Below are 23,166 nucleotides of genomic sequence, written 5' to 3' on the forward strand. Positions count from 1 at the left end.
GCAGAGCTAGAAAATATGAGCATGTGTGGTTAAAAAGTGTAAAAATTGTAATTTTTTTTTTAGAAAATAACGAATCGTTCCACTAGTTAAGACCCTTCTTACTTGGCTGTGATTGTTTAGAGCCCTTTGAAGCTGTATTTAAACTGCATTTTGGAAGTTTAAAGTCATGGGCAACATAGAAGTCCACTACATGGAGAAAATTCCTGAAATGTTTTCCTCAAAATTTCGTTATGAATGAAAAAAGAAAGACATAAATATCTTGGATGACAAGAGGGTGAGTAAATTATCCTTCAGTCCTTTAATTTGCATTCCAAAGATGAACGAAGGTCTTACGGCTTTGGAACAACATGAGGGTGAGTAATTAATAACAGAATTTCTATTTTTTGGAGAACTATCCCTTTAAGTGCGCACTAGACCGCAATGTAAACATTGGCTATATCTGCCTAAAGTGCCTACTAGGAGCAACCCTAGTACAGAACAACCGTCAAGAAGTGCAAGAAGAGCGATAATAGATTTATCTTATATATTAAGTTTAATATATATATACACACAAAACAATGCAGAACTGCACTAAAATCTACTTTTGCTAACTTATATAATCTTAACTAAACTGGCACTTCTGTTCAGAGACTATTGCAGCACCAGATCTAGTCCTGATGGTCAGCAAAGTGCTTGGAAAGCTCAAATTTATTGGAAAAATTATGTGGCACGCTCGCTCATTTATCTCCTGAAGCAAACATTAAAAAATAGACTATTCCGAACAGCTGATGAATAATTCACATCTGGTTCAATTAGTAAAAGCTGGTTTATGGCTTTAATGGTATTTATAAGGAATATTATATTTAACAGCAGTACTTTGACACGGCCTATCCGCGATAAATCAAGCATAGGATGTAAACAGGTTTGGAAATGTCTGACAAAATGTTTGGGATTCAAACGCAAACCTTTTTTTGCATAGCTAATCGTGTATAACTCATTTGCATAGCAGTCATACATTAGTATTTGAGATATGGCAGGAACAGGTTCCTAGTTTAAGGGAGAACAGATTAAGTCATTCATCTTACTGCAGCAGCAGTGATTACTTTGGCATTAGTGCGTAAGTGCATCCCAGAGCAGTTAAAAAAAAAAAAAAAACCTTAGCTCTTCATTGGCTTCAGCTCCAATGCATTAATGTAACAGTTGGGGTGAGCGTTATTATAAAATCAAGAGGCAATCTATCTCAAAAGGGCCTTTTAAAAGGCATATCAATCTCACTCGTCTGTACAAGTCTGTATTTTTAATAGCCACCCCAACTTTTACATTCTGGTGCAATCTCTTTTACCCTGATGAAGGCAATGCTGACCCCCTCTGTCAGTGACCGGTTTAAACCACAGACAGCATGTTCAACAAGTTCCTCGCGATCTTTATCATGTGGTTCATACCCGAGGATAGCAGCACCATTGAGCGTCTACACCTTCATCCACTCTGATAAAAAACCGTTGAGACCTCAAGACCTGAAAGAAAAAGCCACTGTAAGGTGAAGTGTAACATGAATGTGGTAATATATGTGGCAGAAGAAATGGGTCAAACTTTCTTACTTTGTGGAGATGAAATCACAGTGTCAGTTACAGCAGTACCTAACACAGACAGCAGATGACAGTCAAAACCAAATAAATGTGGCATTTACTCACACACACACACACACACACACACACACACACAAATCACACATTTTACTAATAAGACTGTCAGATGTTTATTGTCATGGAGAATCATTATTCATTCCATTGCTGTGTAAGATTAATGCATACATTTTACTGTATTATTCCAGGTTCAATGTGAACAAATGCCAATTCTGTATGATTTTCTTTTAAATTATTATGAAAAAATATTGAACAGGTGTATAATGGCATTACTACTACCACTACTAATAATAATATGATTATTATTCTTGTTTGTTTGTTTACTTATTTTTTTGTTATTATGTTGATCATTTTCTATTTACCCAGGAATATTATTATACAAAATAAAGTAATATATCAATTATTATTATTATTATTATTACTACTATTATGTTTTTGTATTTTGTATTGGACTTTTCAAAACTCAGCCTAGAGGAATATTATATAATAGCAATTAATTATTGTTAATATACTAACAACAACAACAACAACAACTACAATACTAATAATACATACATTTTTATTATTATTGTTGTTTTTGGTCCACTTTTTATTTGCAAATATTATTTAAAAGTAATTTATACATTTTGATTATTATTGTCAATAGTAGTAGTAGTAATAATAATAATAATAATAATAATAATAATAATAATAACAAACAACAATAATATAATAATAATAATAATAATAATATGCTTTTATAATAATATTACCTTTTTATTTGTGAATATTATATAATAGTAATTTATACATTTTCCTTGTTATTATTAGTATTATTATTATTGTTATAAATAATGAAGATTTCTAAATTATTATATTTTATAATAGTAATATTACAATAATATTATTGTTATGCTTATATATTAACTTAGCTTTTTATTTCATCATGTTATTATTATTAATAAAAATACGTAAATAATAAATGTTAATAATAATTATCCTTATAATTGTTTATTAATAATTAAGAATAATATAATTAATAATAATAGTAATTTATAAATTTTCATCATTATCATTAACAATATTTTTACTATGCTTTTAGTATATGATTAGCTTTTTATTTGTGAATATTATAAAGTAATAAATTACATAAACTATACATTTTCATCATGTTATTATTATTAATAATACTTAATAAATGTTAATAATAATAATTATCCTTATTATTGTTTATTAATAATTAATATTAATATAATGGATAATAATAGTAATATTTATTTGTGAATATATAATAGTAATTTATACATTTTCATCATCATCATCATTATTATTAACTATATTTTTATTATGCTTTTATAATATTATTAGCTTTTTTATTCGTGAATATTAGATAATAGTAATTTATACTTTTTCATTATATTGTTGCTAATAATAATATAGCTTAATAAATAATAAATGTTAATAATAATTATTCTTAATGTTTAATAATATTAATATAATAATAATAATAATAATAATATGCTTTTATAATAATATTATTGGCCTTTTATTAGCAAAGTAATTTATAAATGTTCATTATTATTAATATTATTATAAATAATAACAGTATTATATATTATGATTTTGTAATAATATTATTAGCTTTTATTTGTGATTATATAATAGTAATTTATAAATTTCATTATATTATTATAGCACTACTTAATAAATAATAAATATTATTAATAATTACTCTTATCATTGTTTAATAATAATAATAATATTACTAATATAATAATAATAATAATAATATTTTCTAACAATATTATTAGCTTTTTATTTGCAAATATTATATAATAGTAATTTATAAATTGTAATTATATTATTATTATTATTTTAAATATTAGAATATTTAATAGCAATATATTTCTAGGGTTACACTGAAATTTTAATTCTGTGCCTAAACAGAAACTGAAAATTCTGGATGCTTTTTAATAATTATTTATTATTTTATTAAATAATTTTTTATTTAACGCAATAATGTTAATGATACTGAGTTTTAAAATACATGCCAATAAAATAATATCAATAATATAATTTTTATTCAGTACTAATCAGCTGATTTCTTTTTTATTATCCAAATAATATATAGTCCTTCAAAGCTATTATTATCAGAGCATGTGAGCAGAGCATCACAAGAGGGCAAGTAGCATCATTTTACCAGTGTTGCCCAGTACAGCTGTACTACACCATGTTATAGCACAGTACCGCTTTTGCAAACAGGAACAAGGATACTACATAGAAATGTCCTGTTGCGCATTATTTGAGCTGACTTTGCTTTTCCGGTGAGCATGAATGGTACACAAGTGGAGCGTTTGCATGGGCCGTGGCAACTGTAATCACCTAAAATATCTGGCCGAGTGTGATGCTTTTCACTATAATATCAACAGAACAGGAACAAATATGAGCATTCAGCCACAGTAGCACTAACCTGTGGCTCCTCTAACACTAGCCATCGTTCTGTGACAGTCTGGTGGTCCTGCCCACCCAGTGGCTCTCTGAGACGCACCCTCACCTCCAGACGACCACCTGTGGACTTCCGCCCATCCATGAGCTGCATTAAGAAATCAAGCCAATGCCATAAACATACATCTACACAAATGTAAACATAGTGATGTCTGGCTAATGGACGTGAATGTCCCATTTTAGCTCAAGTTCATCTGTTAAACACACATCTATGTTTGCTTTCACAGCTGATGTTTGTACTCTCGTCTTTGGCTCCCACGCCACACATACTGTCGAAAAATAGCCCCGCTCACCTCCACTATCTCTCTCACTTCGCTTTCAGTTTCCAGTTTCTCCAGTTTGAGCAGGGCTGTTCCTACCGGCTTGTCGCTTCTCAGGAAGCCACTGTCACAAAACAAAGAAGTCAGTGTGAAGCTCATATCCACCTACTCACACTGACATGAACCACAACAGCCACAGAGTTCAATCAGGGCAGCACTGGTTGATATTTATCTTGACCCGTGTGTCTCTACAATACAAATGCATCTTGAAGAAACCATGTAGGAGACAATAGAATAAAGGTCTTAAAATTATGATTATCAAGATTACACCGCAACACTCACCCTTTGTGCAGCACTTCCAGTTTCAGGCCTTTAGACTGTATAACTCTCCTGAAGCCACGGTGGTTCCGGTTGATGTTCAGTTTAAAGTTCTGGTTATACTCTGCCAAAACATCAAATAATTCAATACCTTAGCAGTAAATGTTAACTTTAATTGCACTGCTCTCTAAGATACTTGAGTCCTGCAGTCAAATATTTTTGTATGATGTTCACTAAACTGTCTATTTGTCCCAGCTAACCTACATACAGTTGAAGTCAAAAGTTTACATACACCTTGCAAAATCTGCTAAATAAGTGGGATCATACAACATGCATGTTTTTTTTTTTTATTCAGTACTGACCTGAATAAGAGATTTCACCAAAAAAAAAGATGTTTACATATAGTTCACAAGAGAAAATAACAATTGAATTTATAAAAATGACCCTGTTCAAAAGTTTACATACACTTGATTCTTAATACTGTGCTGTTACCTGAATGATCCACGGCTGTGTGTGTGTTTGTTTGTTTCTTTGTTTAGTGATAGTTGTTCATAAGTTCCTTGTTTGTTCTGAACAGTTAAACTGCCTGCTGTTATTCAGAAAAATCCTTCAGGTCCTGCAAATGCTTTGGTTTTTCAGCATTTTTGTGTATTTGAACCCTTTCCAACAATGACTGTATGATTTTGAGATCCATCTTTTCACACTAAGGACAACTGAGGGACTCATATGCAACTATTACAGAAGGGTCAAACACTCACTGATGCTCCAGAAGTAAAAAAATATGCATTAAGAGCCAGGGGGTGAAAACTTTTGGGATTTAAAGATCAGGCTAAATTTAACATTTTGTCTTCTGGGAAACATGCAAGTATCTTGTGTAGCTTCTGAAGGGCAGTACTAAATGAAAAAAAATATATGATATTTAGGCAAAATAAGAAAAATGTACATATCCTCATTCCGTTCAAAAGTTTACACCCCGGCTCTTAATGCATTGTTTTCCTTTTGAAGCATCAGTCAGCGTTTAAACCTTATGTTATGGTTGCATATGAGTCCCTCAGATGTCATCAGTGTGAAAAGATGGGTCTCAAAACCATACAGTAATTGTTGGAAAGAACTCAAATGCACAAAAATGCTGAAAAACCAAAAAGCCTGTGGAACCTGGCTTACCTGAAGAACAGCAGGCAGTTTAACTGTTCAGGACAAACAAGGGACTCAGTAATGAACAACTATTACAAAAAAAAAAACACAGCTGTGGATCACTGGGGTAACAACACAGTATTAAGAATCGAGTGTTTGTAAATTTTTAAACAGGGTCATTTTTATAAATTAAACTATTATTTTCTCTTGTGGACTATATGAAAACATATTTTATGTGAAATCTCTTATTCAGGTCAGTACTAAATAAAAAAATAACAAGCAGTTTGTATGATCCTTCTTATTTTGATTAAAATAATTAACATTTTGCAGATTCTGCATGGTGTATGCAAACTTTTGACTTCAACTGTAATTGACCCTTCGCTGGAAGTTTGATTGACAGGGAATCTGACCAATCATAATGCAGAATCTGCCATTTTGTCTGTCAAACAAACCAGACAAGAGAGTATATGAATGTCGGTAGACTTGAACTTGAAAAATGGTGTTTATTGACATCTTTCTGTGATTGAAACAAGATACCTTCTGATGTTCATTCAGGTTTTTTTTATCAAAGAAAATGCATGGAATGACCAGGTGTAAACAGACCCTTACTGATCCCAAACTTTTGATGGGTAGTGTACAATTACAAAGTATTTGATAATACAGAAATTAATATCTGAACATTTTACCTGGGTTGTTGGTATTTTTGACGACTGATGTTTTATGTTTCTGAGGTTGATCCTAACATGAACAGAGACCGTAATAATTAAAATCAAATGGATGACTGGGTAAAATGAAGCCTAGGTGACTGAAAAACTAGTACTCACTGCACTAGGGTATGGGAAATCAAACTTGACATAGGCATCCAAGTCATTTGTTGCAACACCTTTCAAAAGAAGCAGAAGGGGAGATGTTTAAAAGCTACTATAGATACATCCTAATAGTGTTGAATGCTTGTTTCATATACAATTTGAAGCTTACCAGGGGGAGCAGGAAGGTTCATCCCTTTGACGATAACCACAACCATGTCTGTGCTACTGAGCTCTGGAAAAATCCTACAAGAACAGAAGTCAAGAAAAAGAAAACGTGTTATATTTCCCTTGAACAGTAGTGAAGTAGGTGCTTCCTTTCAAAGACACTCAGATCAGGACACTGTATTGGGATTTTCCTTGACGCAAGATCTGCAGTGAGAGTGTCAGACCTGACAGTGCGATATGTTCTCTCCTCAAAGTGATGCTTAGGAGGCTGAAGCCCCCTGTTCTGTGCCAGTTTAAGAATCTCCAGGCTCTTCTTACACTGCTCTGCCATGTTCTCAAATCTAAAAGAAGGAAAATGGGAATACATTAAATGCCCAGTGAAATCACTTGAATTTCTTTTGTTGAAGTGGTGTATTGGTGATGCGATACTTACTTGGTTGTTTCTGCAACATTCCCCATGTGTGTGAACTGCTTGGAGTACGTCACACATTTCTAAAGAAGAAAGGAAACGTGCTACTTAAATATTCCACATCCGCTTATAGGTTCTGTCTCAAAACCTAGTGATCTGCCTACTTATACCGCATTTTAAGCATGTGGGCGATTTCATGAGCAAGATACGCTGTCTGCTCGCCCAAGCTTTAAATTGTATTGATGCTGCCAGGTCTCGATTACCGAAAATCACATTGTAATTGATGCAAAGCTAACTCAATTAAATCAAATGAAAAAAAAACTTTCTGTCAGAGTCAAGAAATCAATTCCAATGGCTGAGATGGATTCCAAAAACCTGCCATGGTATTTCTTATTACTTAAGCTAATGCCCCATACTGTTTAAAATAGAGCTGTTAAAGGGAACACTTGGTTTTAAGATGGTTTAATATAATGTAAATGATGTCTCTTGCTGAAATATCAAGTAGAAAACCCATGAAAGATTTACATTATTTAAAAAATCCACATCGTATTATACAGATTTTGGTCTATGGGGGTGCTATTATTTTGATAATGTCAATTAATATCAATTAATTTGGTACACTATGTGAGCTACTGGCACTACCTGTTGCTATTTTTTACCACAACACAAATCAAAATAAGCAACTGATATGATGCCACATTATGCTGCTTTTGGTTGTAATTTTCAGTTAAAGGGTAACAAGAGAACTGATGTAAGTCTTTCCTGCTTTCCTAGCAATAAGAAGAGGAGAAAAGAATGGGAAGATGCCTGTGGACAAATAAAACTTCCTAAAGACCCACGTCTTTGTTCTCTGCAAATTAGCCCTGATGCCTTTGAGGCTTTTAGTAGACCACAGCTTCTGAAAGAGCTTACAAACAGCAGAGACAAAAAACGTTAGATGCCATCCTGGCAGGATGTAAACATGTCAACGCTTCTTATGATGCCGCAGCCACTAAAGGAGTTTCTCAGCATGTATTTCACTCTATATTCGGGGGCGTTTAGACTCCCTGTGGGGAAAAATTGAGGGTACGGCATTTGATTTAAGCCTACGCTGTAGACTCTTTCAGCAGCTGTGTCATCATATCAGTATTTTATTTTCCGAATAGTGTATTCAGAGTTGTGTTGGAGTAAAAACAGCAACAGGTAGCACCAGTAGCTCACTGAGTGAGGCTAGTCACACACCCTCTCTTAAATAATTTATATTAACTATAAATACACTTTTATTGACTATAAATCGCCTATTTTACCAGATATGTGACCCTGGAACCTTTTTGAAATTGAGATTTATACATCATCTGAAAGCTGAATAAATAAGTTTTCCATTGATGCATTGTTTGTTAGGATTTGACACTATTTACTAGGGCTGGTCCAAATACCATTTTTTGAGCTTTGAAGCTTCGGTAGTAATCAACACCGAATATTCGAAGCTTTGGTGGGAGGGGCTGAACATATTCTCTCTAATAAAGGCAGGAATCTCTGTATGTCTTTCTGTTTGCATTGTTATTATGTCGAGAACAGTTCAACCAAACGATTTTTGCTGTGGACCCAAGGGAGTGCAGTGTTGCATTTTGGTGCAATATGGACACATAACACGTTCAGAATTAATAAATTTTAATAGAACATTGCGAGTTGGAAGCGGCGAGTTGGAGCTTATATGCTCCCGAGAAAGGACACTGCGCTAGTGATACAAAACACACAGGTCTGTTAAGAGCAATACTTTCAATAAGGTAGCCTAAGATTTTTTAACAAACAAATCACTCCCAAATCAGAAATTAGCAGCACAGTAATTACTGACACCGTAAAGCAGGGGTCATCAAACTTGATCCTGGAGGGCCGATGTCCTGCAGAGTTTAGCTCCAACTTGCCTCAACACACCTGCCTAGAAGTTTCAACAAGTATACCTATTAAAACCTTGATAAGCTGGTTCAGGTGTGTTTGATTAGGGTTGGAGCTAAACTCTGTAGGATACCGGCCCTCCAGGATTAAGTTTGATGACCCCTGCTTTACGGTGTCAGTAATTACTGTGCTGCTAATTTCTGATTTGTTTGTTAAAAAATCTTAGGCTGCCCTAAAAGGCTATTTAAATAAAAGAAGAAAGAAAAAATGGAGCGCTGTTTATATATATGTGACCCTGGACCACAAAACCAGTCTTAAGTCGCTAGGGTATATTTGTAGCAATAGCCAAAAATACATTGTATGGGTCAAAATTATTGATTATTCTTTTATGCCAAAAATCATTAGGAAATTAAGTAAAGATCATGTTCCATTAAGATTTTTTGTAAAATTCCTACTATAAATATATCAAAATGTGATTTTTGATTAGTAATATGCATTGTTAAGAACTTAATTTGGACAACTTTAAAGGTGATTTTCTCAGTATTTAGATTTTTTTGCACCCTCAGATTCCAGATTTTCAAATAGATGTATCTCGGCCAAATATTGTCCTATCCTAACAAACCATACATCAATAGAAAGCTTATTTATTGAGCTTTCATATGTTGTATACATCTCAGTTTTGTAAAATTTTACCTTATGACTGGTTTTGTGGTCCAGGGTCACATATATTCCGACAGCTCATCAGAATTACTAGCCCGAGTCCGACTGGAACCGGTCTTTTTCTCTTTCTCTTCCCCATTACACAGCTGCTGTTTTAATAGCAAAGTGATTACATTTATTTTCGTTTATTTAGGTTATAAAGTTAATTTAGAAATATATTTGGAACACTTTTTTTTATTTGTTAAATTTAAGTTTTTGTTTTTTAAAGTAAGCGGCCAGCGGCAGACTGATCAGTTTAGCCCTCTCAAGTCATCACGATTTCGATTAAAATCCATAGATATAAAAAACTTAAAAGCATATCACAATATTAGTTGAATCGTTTAACCTAGATAAATGTGTGCTATTAGGTGCATATCCAATCGTTTGTGCGGAAAGTAAAGCTGAAGCGCGCTTTGCAGAACATGGAGGCGCTGGTGCGATGTGAAACTTCTTTTTTGCTCATAAAGGTAAGACTAATATATCATCCGGAACTGAAAAAAAATTATTTAAATAATTCAAATCGAAAACAAAACTCTTTCATTAGCTATGGGCCTAATCCATAAATATGCATTTAGGTATTAAAGGCGCGTCCAATGAGCAAATGGCGAGTCAGGATCGTCAACTTCATCTTTGTGTAAAATACTAGTTTATTAATAAATAATTCAAATATCTCCTTACTTTTTCCCCGACACATTCATGGTAATTATTTTTGTTGGGGCTTCGTGGTCAGCTTTAGCCTACTACGCAGTTTAATCGCATTTAAACGCGGAGGCACAGTTGTCATTGCAACAGTCACAGCCCTAGTTTTGCTTCCACCATTCAGGTGGGCCCGACTGTACTTTATAGTGTCTCTCAAATATTGCTCAAATATCTCTCTCTCTCCTTTTTTTTTCTGCTGTTTCTGTGTTAGTGGCGCAGCAGTCTGATCTTCTTCATTCATATTTAAGCGCGAATGAGAACCGTTTCGAGGGGGATGCAAGGTGTATGAAAAAAAAAAAGAATATTCGAATCTCAAAATTTTAAATCGAATGCCAACCCACTGAACGAATATTTGAATTATCCAATATTCTGGTCCAGCCCTACCATTTACATATCTATCCAGGACACATCTATTTGAAAATCTGGATCTTATGAGATTTGCTATTAGATCCATTTCAATGGTAGCTGCCTATAGTATGTAGACAGTGGACAACAAGTCTGCTCACTAGGTTTTGGCACAGATCTATTCTCTGTTCAGCAGCTCTCAACAGCTCTCTTCCTGTTACCTCATGTTGCTCTTTGAGTAGTTTGGTGAGTTGAGTGTAGACCTGCTCAGCCTTTTCTGAGATCTGAACATCACTGTGATGGACTAGGATGAAGTCCTCATCCTCATCTCCAGGCGGTGAAGGCACCTGAAAATAAAGGGGGAGTTATTACTCGGTTTATTATAGATTTATTTAAGAATTTATTAGTGTGTTACCTTACAGTGTTACCTTGCTTACATCCACTGTATTGCCACTGCGGGCGGCTTCTATCAAGGGGTCCAAACCCTTTGCTGCGCGCAGAAGGGTCTTGGCCTGCTCCAAGTCATTCTTTTGTTTTGCCTGAAGTGCTGCTTTCATGTACTGCTTTTTGCGGCCTTCCAGAAACTCCAGCTGCTGCTGAGCTGTGGAGTAAATAACTAGATTTTTGAGTGCTACTTATGTTTCGAAATATGAAAACATCCCAATGAATAGGCCATCTTAAAACACAACTCTACCAGTATCAGGCAGACTTCCACTTTTGGACGTTCTGTCTGTGGAAGGTGAAGGGGTCTGCTTGGGCTTCTGTACCGTTGGCTGTACTTCAAGAGTGGGCTTCTTTTGGTCACCTACTTTTGGAGTCTATAAATTGTGCAAAAAACAAAATAGCGATTTCTTGAAAAGAAGGGAACATCTTTGCAAATATTTAAGAAATGCTGCAAAATACAAGAACATACCTTCTCCTCTTCATCTTCTTCTTCACCATCACCAGTTTCAGCTTCATTAGATGTCAGTTTGTTTGCCGTTTCTAGCACTGCAGCCAATCCCTGCTCTGGAGAAGTGGCCTTCTGGCCCGGGATTGGAGGAAAGCCTAGAGAGAACACTTCAATTTAATATACAGTGCCCCTTCATTTTTTTCACATTTTGTTATGTTGCTGCCTTTTGTTAAACTGCTTTAAATTACATCTTTCCCCACATCAATCTACACTCCATGCACCATAATGGACAGTGAACCTTCTGCCCAGTCTGAGGTTCTGAATGCTCTGGACTGGGTTTTAATTGAGGCTATCTCACTATTTTGGTGCACTGAGCTTTTCTTCTACTCTGACATGTCCTTCAGTCCCTTGCGCTAAAAAGTAACCCCACAGCATGAGGCTGCTACCAGCACACTTTACTTTTGGGATGGCACTCTGCAGGTGATGAGCAGTGCTTTGTTTCTTCCAAATATGATGCTTGAAATTGAGGTTCATCATACAAGAGAATCTTGTTTCTCACAGTCTGAGGCTCCCTTATGTGCTTTTTTGCAAATGTGTTTTTTCATGCGCCTTCTCTGAGGAAAAGATTAAAATTTTGCCACACTGCCATAAAGACCAGACTGGTGAAGTGATGTTTGTCCGTCTGTAGATTTCTCCTATCACCGCATATGATCATGGAGCTCATCTAGAATGATCATCAGGTTCTTGGTCACCAGTCTAACCAAAGCCCTTCATTTAAGTTTTTATTTTTATAAAATTTGTAAAGATGTTAAAAACCTTTTTTGCTTTACCATTATAGTGTATGGATTTATAAAAAAAGAAATTTAAAACAGCATAACACATAAGGCAGCAACAAAACATGGAAAAAATAAGTGATATGAACACATTCAAGGCACTGTAACTCATTTTCTTAAGAATGTAAGCAAATCATTAAAGAGAAAATTAAATATATTATTGAAAAGTTTGGAAGAAATTAATTTTAGTTTTTAGTTTCTCTCTTTTTTCTGTGTTGATGCTGTTTAATTCGGTTATGGGTAACTTTTATAAACATATTTTTGGGTTAATTTAATTTGCGTGTGGCCTCCCCATTTAGGTGGTTTATAACATAATGCTACAAAAGATTTTTATTTCAAATTTCTATTAATAGAATTCTGAAAAAAATATCACTTTTTTCCATAAAAATATTAAGCAGCACAACTATTTTCAATGATAATAAGAAATGTTTCTTATGCACCAAACTAGCATATTCACATGATTTCTGAAGAATCATGTGACACTGAAGATGGAGTAATGGCTGCTAAAAATTCTACTTTAAATTGTAATATTTCACAATATTGCAACCTTAACTGTATCAAACAAATGCAGCCTTAGTAAACATAAGAGACTTCTTTCAAAGAACATTTAAAAATTGTACTAAATGTTTAAATGGTCGTGGACATGTACACAAAAATATATACAATAAGATATGCATAAAGATCTTCTTTTAAGCTTTTAGATTATAGAAGAATCAACCTGGTGGGGCTGGAAGTTCGTCAAAATTGACAGGTCGTCCTGCTTTATGGGTACGGATGGCAGCCTGGTATTGCTGTGGGTCACACAAAGATCATAATCAAAAATCAAGACTGCGCAAACACCTTTGTATGTGTAAAATGTGCTGTATTATATTAACATGAGCTTAAAAGGATTTCAACAATCAGATAAAATCAAAGGAAACACTGTGAGAGAAACCGAAACTTTGTGGACGGTCATTGGTGACAATGTGCCATTATTTGAGGTTTAGATGTCATTTTGACAGGTTTACTAACTTTAGCAATGCGGTCGTGCATGCGGGCTTTGCGATCATCCCCGCTGGCCTTAGCTTGTGTGAAGGCTTCTTTGTACTTGGCCATTCTCTGTTCCAGAGCTTCAAGGACAGTCTGGGGCTGAGCTGGGCCAGAAACACTGTCAGCTGGAATAACAAAAACAAAAAATGAACACTAGGAGACAGGAAAAGCATTCAAATTTAGGTCACAAACACAGTAATTCAGGTTAGACTATAATTAGACCATTAAAACTAACACATGCTCAGTCTCTGAAAATATTTAATGTGAGAACTGGTGTACTAACCAGGAGCTGAAGGTGAGGTAACAGCTTTTTGAGGTGCAGGGATAGTAACTGTAGAGGCTGTGGAAAAGAATGAAGCCTCACTATATTAAGCTATAAGCCTTCAAAATATGTAACAAATATACAAAACATCATAGCTACTATAGTATTTTTCTGACCACAAATGATAATTCAGGTCTAACCTTGAGACAGAGGGGGCGGAAGGGAGCTCATGTCCACCGGCTGGCCTTTCTCCAAAGCCTCAATTGCTGCATCGAATCCCTGAGCCAAACAAGCAAACAGCAATAGCGCTATTCTTTGTCTACTTCCTACAAGTCTTGAATACCTCAAATAACTTAGCACATTTTTGTTACAAGTGAGTTATTAACAATCATGGTTTACTGGAACAAGAGTCTTCATTAAGAGGAATATCCAAACTTGCATGACAACACAGCTGCAATGGTAGATGCCTTGAATTAAATGCAAAACCAACTGAAACGGTAGGTAAAAACACTAAAAGCTTTGAGATACAAAGTCTTTGGCAAGTTTAAGTCAAAATTTCCATATTAGAGCAGAAGGCAAACGGAAAAAGACACATTAACAGGGTGTGATGTTACCTGACAACACAGACAACACAGTTACAGAAGTCTGCTTTTGGTTTTAAGCTAACTGAAGCAAAACATGAAACTAAAAGATTTTACACAACAAAATAAAACAAAAAACAACTACATTTACTATTACAAATTCTTTACAAATTAAATTTGATAACTGTAATGACTGATAAGATGCTCATTTTGAAGGAATGAAGCCAGAGAGGGAAGCTTTTTGAAAATATAAAAATAAAAGTATAGAAACAGCAATACATAGCTATGTACATTAGATTAAAACCACATCTTACCTTGCTGGCCTTTATGTGCATTTTGGCTTGGTCAATATCTCCTGCTTGTTTGGCCTTGAGAGCTGCCATCCTGTACTCCTTCTGTCGCTCCAACAGAACGTCTTTAGTGGGCTGTCCGGCTGGTGAGTCTGCTTTAGGAGCAGAGGAAACCACAATGTATCCTTTACAAAAACAGCTCTGCAGAATGTCATGCTACTAGTTAAATTAGCTATTCAGGAACAACTTAAAGGGAAAGGCCTTCATTTTCAAAATAGTTTGCTTTTCTACATCCACCATTGATGTAATGAGTAAAAATAATTGGATTTTTTTTTTCATTTTGAGTAATTTTTTGTTTTTTTGAATTATGACTACTGCTACTATGGAAAATGACCAACATTACATAAACACATTTTAGAGTTGCTGGACAGCATGGAATGATTTAACAAATATATACTCCACTTATAAATAAATATAACTGCTGTCAAATATTAATCACAGAATAGAGATCAAGTCTGTTTTAAAATATTTACTAAACTAAAGAAGTTGGCATCATCTCATAACCACATAAAAATGTATCCAAAAAGCAAAAATCAATAGTAAAAATGTTTCTATTTTGCATAATTATTATTATATATTTTTTTTTGCATTAATATAGTGTTGAAATGTTTGTACATTAATCATACAGAAATAAAATCAGCTAACAGTGCAACATCAGGCAACGCAGATCTCCTAAAAATAATCAACAGTGCTTAAACAACACACACACACACACACACACACACACACACACACACACACACACACACACATACACACACACACACACAAGCGTGGACCAGGCAGCGAATCAGTGTGAAAAGGTCTTTGTTTGGCCATATATGGAATCTTAAAAGCTTCATTACAAATTATAAGCATACTTTAAGTAAAAAGTATAACTGAACATTTTACTTCAATTGCTGAAGATTTAATCATTCAAAAGTTTGCGATCGGTAAGATTTTTAGGTAACACTTTACAATAAGGTTCATTAGTTAACATGAACTACAATGAACAATACTTCTAAGCATTTATAAATCTAAGTTAATGTTAAATTTCAGCATTTACTAATGAATTATTAAAACCCCAAGTTGAACAAACAATGAACTACTGTATTTTTATTAACTAACATCATAAAAGATTAACTAAATTAGTAGATAATCTTTAAGTTGGCCGTGAAAAGCCTAACCAGAAAGTCAAGTAATTTTATAAGCTTGAAATTTAGAGGTTTTCAATTTGAAATTGTTACGTTTTCATTTTTAGTTAGCTAAAAACAAGCTAAAACCAGCTAACTGGATTGAAAATAAGCTAAAACTAGCTTATTTATAATAAAACAGCTACAAAACAGTTCAAATCAGTTAGTTTAGCACAAAAACAGCTAAAGCCAGTTAATTTAATGAAAAAACTGCTAAAACAGGGTAAAACTAGCTAAACTCAGCCGTTTTAAAAGCCAGCTAAAAACCAACTAAAACCAACTGATTTAGCAACAAAAGCTAAAAAACAGCTAAAACTTTCGTTCATTTAGCTAAACCAGCTAAAAACCAGCTCATTTAAGAAAAACAAAAAACAAACAAACAGCTAAAAGAACTTGATTTAGAAAAAGAAAAACTGCTAAAAACAGCTAAAACCAGATAATTTAGCAAAATGATCAGCTAAAACCCAGGTAAAACTATCCAAACCCAGCTAAAAACAGCTGTTTTAACAAACAAAATGTCAGCTAAAAACCAAGCTAAAACCAGTTGATTTAGCAAAAAACCTTGGCTATAACAAGTTAATACCAGCTTAACACAGCTAATTTAGCAAAAACTAGCTTAAAACCAGCAGATTTAAAAAAAATAAAAATAAAAATAAAAAACAGCTGATTTAGTGAAACCTAAAGCTTAAAAAAAAAAAAGTTAAAAATCAGCTAAAACCAGTTTATTTAGCGAAAGAGAGGTAAATCAGCTAGAAACCAGCTAAAACTTGGTCTGGGCAGAGTTTGGTAGTTCTAGCTTGAAAACTCTAGGACATGTTTCAATTGCAAATTGTCTCAGAAGCAAATAGTCTCAGAAGAATAATAATATGTAGAAGCTTAAATAGCAGATCAGCAAGTTGGCTTTTTCAAGCCAACTTAATAAATAGGCATAAATGCTTTGTTTATTGTTAGTTCATGTTAATTAATACATTAACTAATGCTACCAAATTACACCTTATTGAGAATTGTTACTAATTTTTAAAATGTTTTTGAATTGAGTATTTTATGTTAATCAATGCTGGATTTATTAAAAAAAAAGTAATATTGTGAAATATTATTCCAATTTAAAATAACTCTACAAGTTTGTGTGAATGTTCCAATGAGCTTCAATAGAAGCAAAGAAATCTGATTTGTACAATAAAGTTCCACGTCAAAAATTTGCTTACTGACTTAAAAAACAGTGTTGAATTAAATTCTTTATCGTTTTATATACCTTTTCCTAAAAATATATATATTTCTAAGTTTAAATGAAAATCCCATAACCCAGACCTTAGCTAGGCATTTTATCTTTTAACCATTAACTTGTAACCTTTAAACTGTGTTAGGCTACCACAAAAGCACTTGACTGACCTAAGTGCAATGGAGCGCCACTTGCTGTATGTTCCCCTTCTGGAGATGACAGGGAAGCTGGAGACGTTACACCGGAGGACTCTTCTTTAGTGTTTGATGCTGGATCCATGACAACAGGGGCAGCCTCCGCAGAGACAGGAGAGATCTCAACAGCGCTGTCACACTCCCCGTGCTCATCAGGTGAAGCTGCAGGGGCAGGAGGCCGACTGGGACCACCAGATGCTCCACATGCAACTGGAGGGGGAATCTCAGCTTCGTCAATCTTCCCTCCTTTCCGTACTGATGCCAGCATAGTCTGTAGTGTCTAAACAAAAATATGAGTGTCAATAGTCCAAATCATCCAAAGTTTGTTTATTTGAACAGTGACACTATATCCATTCACCTTGAGGCCTCTCTCATATCTCCGTGCTTTAGAGGTTTCCCCTGCTGCTTTGGCATTGGTAACAGCCATCCTATACATGTTTATTCTCTCCTCTAAAGTGTGTTCAGTGCAACCAGGCACTGAAGAAACCTTAGTGTCCTGTGATGGAAAATAAAATTATTTAATAATTATTTATTATGCTTTTTCAATTTTTGAATTTTAACTAGTCCCACTTTATATTAGGTGGCCTTAGCTACCATGTACTTACATCAAAAAATAAGTACAATGAACTTATTATGTGTATATTGTATTGCAAAACACTTTTGCTTCTATTGAAGTGGGATAGTTAATGCACAACCTTTAAGTGACTGCTGTTACTAAATGTAGTATAATTGTATCTAGACTTCATTCAGAAGATTGAAATCAGTAAGATTCTTTTACATTTTCGAAAAGTGTCTTATGCTCATCAAGACTGCATTTATTTGATAAAAAAAACAAAAATAAAGGTTGATTTTTTGGCATTGGTCTTATCAAAAACATCAGAGAGCTATTTTAAAAATACTAATTTATTCTCTGCCAGTAGGTGGCGCTTTTTGAACGGAAGTAATAGACCAATTCAGTGTTTGCAAATGGTAATAATGCTTTTTTTGGTGGCAGAAAATTACAGTTTTTAAGTAGCAGTCTATGAAAGCCATTTAACAATAGAATAAAAAAGGTAAATTTGAGATAATGATGAGTTTGAGATGACAAAAATCAAACATCATTCTCGCAATTCCGAGATTATATCTCACAATTCTGATAAGAAAAATCAATTCGTCATTCTTTCTTTTCTTTCAGAGTCATGAGTTTTTATCCCACGCGTCTCGCTTTTTTTTTCTCAGAATTGTCAAACTCGCTATTGTTGCTATTGTCAGAAATGTGAGATAAAATAGGTAAATGTTATGTAAAATGTTATAGGTTTAAATAGTATTTTATGCTGTAACTGTAAGGCTAATATAATATGTCCCGCAAATCAAATTTATGCTTTAGAAGTAATCATAGCAGTTTTCATCCATAACATGTCCGTTTAAACGTCTGTGTTTAGCTTCAAATGACGTCTTTGACGACGGTATTCTATAAAAATTATTTGAATTCTGATTCTGACATCCAAAGACACAACAAAACATTTTTTATTTTATTCATGGATTTTACCCATTTCCACTTGTTACAAGTGTTTTTCTGCAAGTGACGTAACTGTGACGTCTACTCCAAATTGGTGTACATAGCAGTTGTCTGGTAATGACAGCTCTGTGCTCATACTGTTTACTCTGAAACATCTAGCTCAAATTTATTATTGAATGAAATACTTTTGAAGTTTAATCCACAAAATCAAGCAATGTCCGGATTTTTGTTTTTCCGCTCCAAAATGTAAGGCCTATTGAAATTATAATTAAGACTTTACACCATCTAATGTATTTACAACTTTTTCTGGCCTTAAATTTGATACAACTGAATTTAAGACTTTTTCAGATTTTTTTTAAATTAATTTATTCCTGTAATAGCAAAGCTGATTTTTCAGCAGCCATTACTACAGTTCTTAAGAGTCACATGATCCTTCAGAAACAATTCTAATGTGCTGATTTGCTGCTGAAGAAACATGTATTATTATAATTTTTAACAGTTGTGCTGTTTAATATTTTTGTGGAAACAGTAATACGCTTTAAAGGATTCCAAAAGAATATATTTTGTAACATTCTAAACATCTTTCCTGTCACTTCTGATCAATTTAATGCAGTGTTTAAATAATAATAATAAAAAAAGAAATTAAATAAGACAAAAGAAATAATAAAATATATATTTTTTAAATGTACTGACCCTGAAACTATTGAATGGTGAAGAATATATGAGCTTAATTCAATTATTACCAACATGATAACCATTTATAGAGTCAACATCTTCAAAAAATATTAAAATATAACAACATTACATTACATTAAATAAAAATTACAACTAACACAACTGTACACAAACAATATGATTATGCTTTCCCAAATAAATTTTGGATGATACCTGTTTGGCTGGCGTCAGTTCTGCTGAAGGGGTTTCCGCACTAATGGGAGAGGTGGGGGTTGCGGCACCTGAGTCTTCCGTTTCCTCCTCATCAACCACTTCCTGCAGCTCAGCCTAATGAGAATCACAACATACACTAGAAACTCACTATACCACATTCAGAAGGTTCTGACAGTGAAGAGAAACAGACAATAATCAAAGGTTTCATTTACCAAGAGGTCTTCATCATCCTCCAGACTATCATCTTCATCATCATCAATGTCTTTCATGCAGGCCTCCGCCATTTTTGCAATATCCTCCATCGGTAATGGAGCTTAAACATAAAAATTCAAGTCAAATTTATTTAAATGTTTACTAAATATTTTCAAGATAATAACAACCAAGACAGAGTACAGATAAGGCAGACAACTGAAATTCTACAGGTGAATGTTTGGCTGGTTAGTTTAATCTGGCTACACCCTACTAGTAGATGTTGTAACTACACCATCTAGCAGCAAAAAGCTTCTTTCCTCATTGATGGCCCTACAAAAAGTTGAAGAAGTCTCTTTTGCTCACCAAGCCTTCATTTCTTCGATCCAAAGTACAGCAAAAAAGTACAATTTTTAAATATTTTTACTATTTAAAATAACTGTTTTCTATTTGAATATATTTTAAAATATAATTTATTCCTGTGATTTAAAAACTGAATTTTTTAGCATGATTACTCAAGTCACATGATTACTCAGAAATCATTCTAATATTCTGATTTGCTGCTCAACAAACAATCATTATTATTATTTTTATGATGAAAACAGCTGAGTAGATTTTTTTTTTTAGATTTCTTTGATGAATAGAAAGTTCAGAAACAGCATTTATCTGAAACTTTTGATCAATTTAAAGTATCCTTGCTAAATAAAGCATTAATTTATATCATTTCTTTCCTCCAAAAAATTGTGACTCCAAGATTTTAAATGGTATAGTGTCTAATATTACTATAAAACTATAAGGTAAAATAATGTTACTTTGGATCTTTTTATTTATCAAAGAATGCTGAAGTACTCAACTGACAAGAAATGTTTCTTGAACAGCAAATCAGCATATTGTGACATGTGACACTGAAAACTAGAGTAATGATGCTAAAAAATTCAGCTTTGAAATCACAGGAATAAATCACATTTTAAAATATATTATTTTTAAAGTTATTTTTAATAGTAAAATATTTCATAATATTACTGCTATTTCAATATTTTGGATCAAATAAATGCAGACTTGGTGAACAGGACTGTCAAACAATTAATCGCGATTTTTTTTTGTGTTTACATAATATATGTGTGTGCTGTGTATATTTATTATGTATATATAAATACACACACTTGCATTAAAATATATGAAAAAAATATGTTATATAATTATATATAAAATGTTTATATGTATATATTATTTCAATTATATATAAATAAAAATATACATATATATACAGACATAAATATTTTTAAAATATATTCATGTATGTGTAAACATTATAAACATACACAGTTCTCACACATTTATTACATAAACACCAACTTTGATTTTGGATGCGATTAATCGCAATTAGCCCTAAAAAATATTTTAAAATCTTACTGTCCAAAAACTTTAGTGTATGTGTATGTGAATATAGTTTAAAAAATGATTTACTCCTGTAATGGAAAGGCTGAATTTTCATTGGCTGTTATTGGAGTTATGATCCTTCAGAAATCACTGAGATGTGATGTGAACTGAGACGTTCCTGAGATGAATGAAAATGCTAACAAGCTCTCTTTAGATAATACAGACCTTGGCACTACCACAACATGCATTAGAAGTACATTAAAAAATACATTAGGTGATAGTATTTCAAATCCTACCTTTTAAACAGAAACCATCTGCATTTATGATATGAAAAAAAAAAGAAACGATAAACACAATGCACACCTATGCCCGCCTTTTTCCCTCTGGGAGCCACATTAGGTTTCTTCCCAACAATGGCAGCAAATTCAGCTTCTAAAGCTGGATCGTCCAGATCTTGCTCCATGTCCATCATATCTTCCGGCTTGAAATCAAGGAACAAACCCATCTACAAACAAAAAAACAAATGCTTATATGTAAAGGTCCAATAGCACCCTTATCTCAGTCACAAGATAAGTCACAAGACAGATAATCAATGGATTCTAACTTAAAGCCCCTGTCCAATACAAACAACAGACATAATCCTTAAAGGGATAGTTCACCAGTCATTATTTTAAAAAGTAAACTGTCTCTTTAAAGTGTTTAGCTTAAAACATGCACAGCTGACAGCCACATGCAAAACATTTCAACACTTACCTGTTTGGCTGCAGCTGCTCCTTGGCCTTTCGGCGCTGCTGCTCGCTTGTTTTTCCGGGCAAACATCCCGTCCTGCTCCCGCTCCTCCGCCCTTTAAGTTATAGGACAAGGACAGACAAACACCTGAATGTTTGAAGTCAGAACGTGACGTTCAAATAAACAAGTGCTGTAATGAATAATCTTTTAGTCTCGAAGTTAGTCTCGTCTCTAAAATGTAATGTCATGAAATAGCAGCGTGGAGGTTTCTGGTCGCGGAATGACAGGTTTAGGTTTAGAGGAAGTTTATGAACGCAAACGACAGTCACATGTGCTGTTAACACATGGGCTCTGCTGACTCACCCCGCTGATCCAGAAGAGCACTGTGGAGCAGTTTACTTTCTTTTCCTCGCCAACAGTGTAACGTTAAACCCACTCCACTTCCTCCTTCCTACCGTACGAAGGGCTTCACAAACCTGACAGTTTATGTGAATGGAAACACGCTGCGGGATTCAAAGCAACATTATAACAATACAAACTCGGTAAAAACAGAAAACTGTTTATACTTGTCAACAGAAATACAAATCAACATGTCAACAGTAAACAAAATCGTAGTAACGTTAGTGTCCCATTCGTTAGCTAAGGCCTGGCATATTAAACGATAACCATATGAATGTTAAAATAGATGTTAATTATTTACCTTATTTACGCTTCTCACAAAACAGAGCTGCATTTAACATTGGCTTTGTTTTGCCACTGCAACCAATGCAACGAAAACATCAAAGTCAGGCCACGCCCAACAGTAGCAAACCGCACCGGTCTTTAGATTTTTCAAAATAAAAGTTTTAATCTCGACCGGTTTTCAAAATAAAAATAAAAGGGTATGTCATTGATAATCGTATGCTATGAATTATAATGACAGTCTCAGTCAAAAAAAAAAAAAAAAAAAAACCGACAGCCTCCATTCACTGTACTGAAAGAAAATGCAATGAACGCGAATAGTTGTATCATTTTCTGTCCATACATTGTGCAATACATAAATACTTTCCATATTTAAACACATTTTTTTCACCCCTCTGCACATTCCTGTAAATAACAACACTATGTACATTTGCTATTACTATGTTCTTA

The 23,166-nt window shown here is 33.8% G+C and overlaps 1 protein-coding gene across 1 annotated transcript; it reads right to left on the minus strand.

The window, feature by feature from the left end:
• Nucleotides 1-1,090: 1,090 nt before the first annotated feature.
• cc2d1b (coiled-coil and C2 domain containing 1B) lies at nucleotides 1,091-22,537 on the minus strand. The gene is made up of 26 exons (XM_073848218.1): nucleotides 22,399-22,537; nucleotides 22,060-22,150; nucleotides 21,670-21,811; nucleotides 19,950-20,050; nucleotides 19,738-19,851; nucleotides 17,710-17,847; nucleotides 17,328-17,631; nucleotides 14,731-14,861; nucleotides 14,036-14,114; nucleotides 13,857-13,913; nucleotides 13,556-13,698; nucleotides 13,263-13,335; nucleotides 11,733-11,866; nucleotides 11,514-11,637; nucleotides 11,248-11,420; nucleotides 11,041-11,166; nucleotides 7,226-7,284; nucleotides 7,017-7,133; nucleotides 6,797-6,870; nucleotides 6,643-6,701; nucleotides 6,505-6,556; nucleotides 4,709-4,808; nucleotides 4,400-4,490; nucleotides 4,072-4,194; nucleotides 1,578-1,616; nucleotides 1,091-1,493 (listed from the first exon to the last, which is right to left on the minus strand). The coding sequence occupies exons 2-25, from the start codon at nucleotides 22,123-22,125 to the stop codon at nucleotides 1,605-1,607; spliced, it is 2,592 nt and encodes an 863-aa protein (XP_073704319.1). The 5' UTR covers nucleotides 22,126-22,150; nucleotides 22,399-22,537; the 3' UTR covers nucleotides 1,091-1,493; nucleotides 1,578-1,604.
• Between the last annotated feature and the right edge of the window lie 629 nt (nucleotides 22,538-23,166).

The sequence above is a fragment of the Garra rufa genome, chromosome 10 (genome assembly GCF_049309525.1).
Source record: "Garra rufa chromosome 10, GarRuf1.0, whole genome shotgun sequence".
NCBI classification, from domain to species: domain Eukaryota; kingdom Metazoa; phylum Chordata; class Actinopteri; order Cypriniformes; family Cyprinidae; genus Garra; species Garra rufa.

Excerpts from the sequence above, each read along its gene's own strand:
- cc2d1b (XM_073848218.1), bottom strand. The coding sequence starts at position 22,125 with ATGTTTGCCCGGAAAAACAAGCGAGCAGCAGCGCCGAAAGGCCAAGGA. Across the intron at positions 20,051-21,669 it reads AGGGAAAAAGGCGGGCATAG|CTCCATTACCGATGGAGGAT; the intron begins GTGTGCATTGTG and ends TTTATGTTTAAG. Across the intron at positions 17,632-17,709 it reads GATATGAGAGAGGCCTCAAG|ACACTACAGACTATGCTGGC; the intron begins GTGAATGGATAT and ends ATTTTTGTTTAG.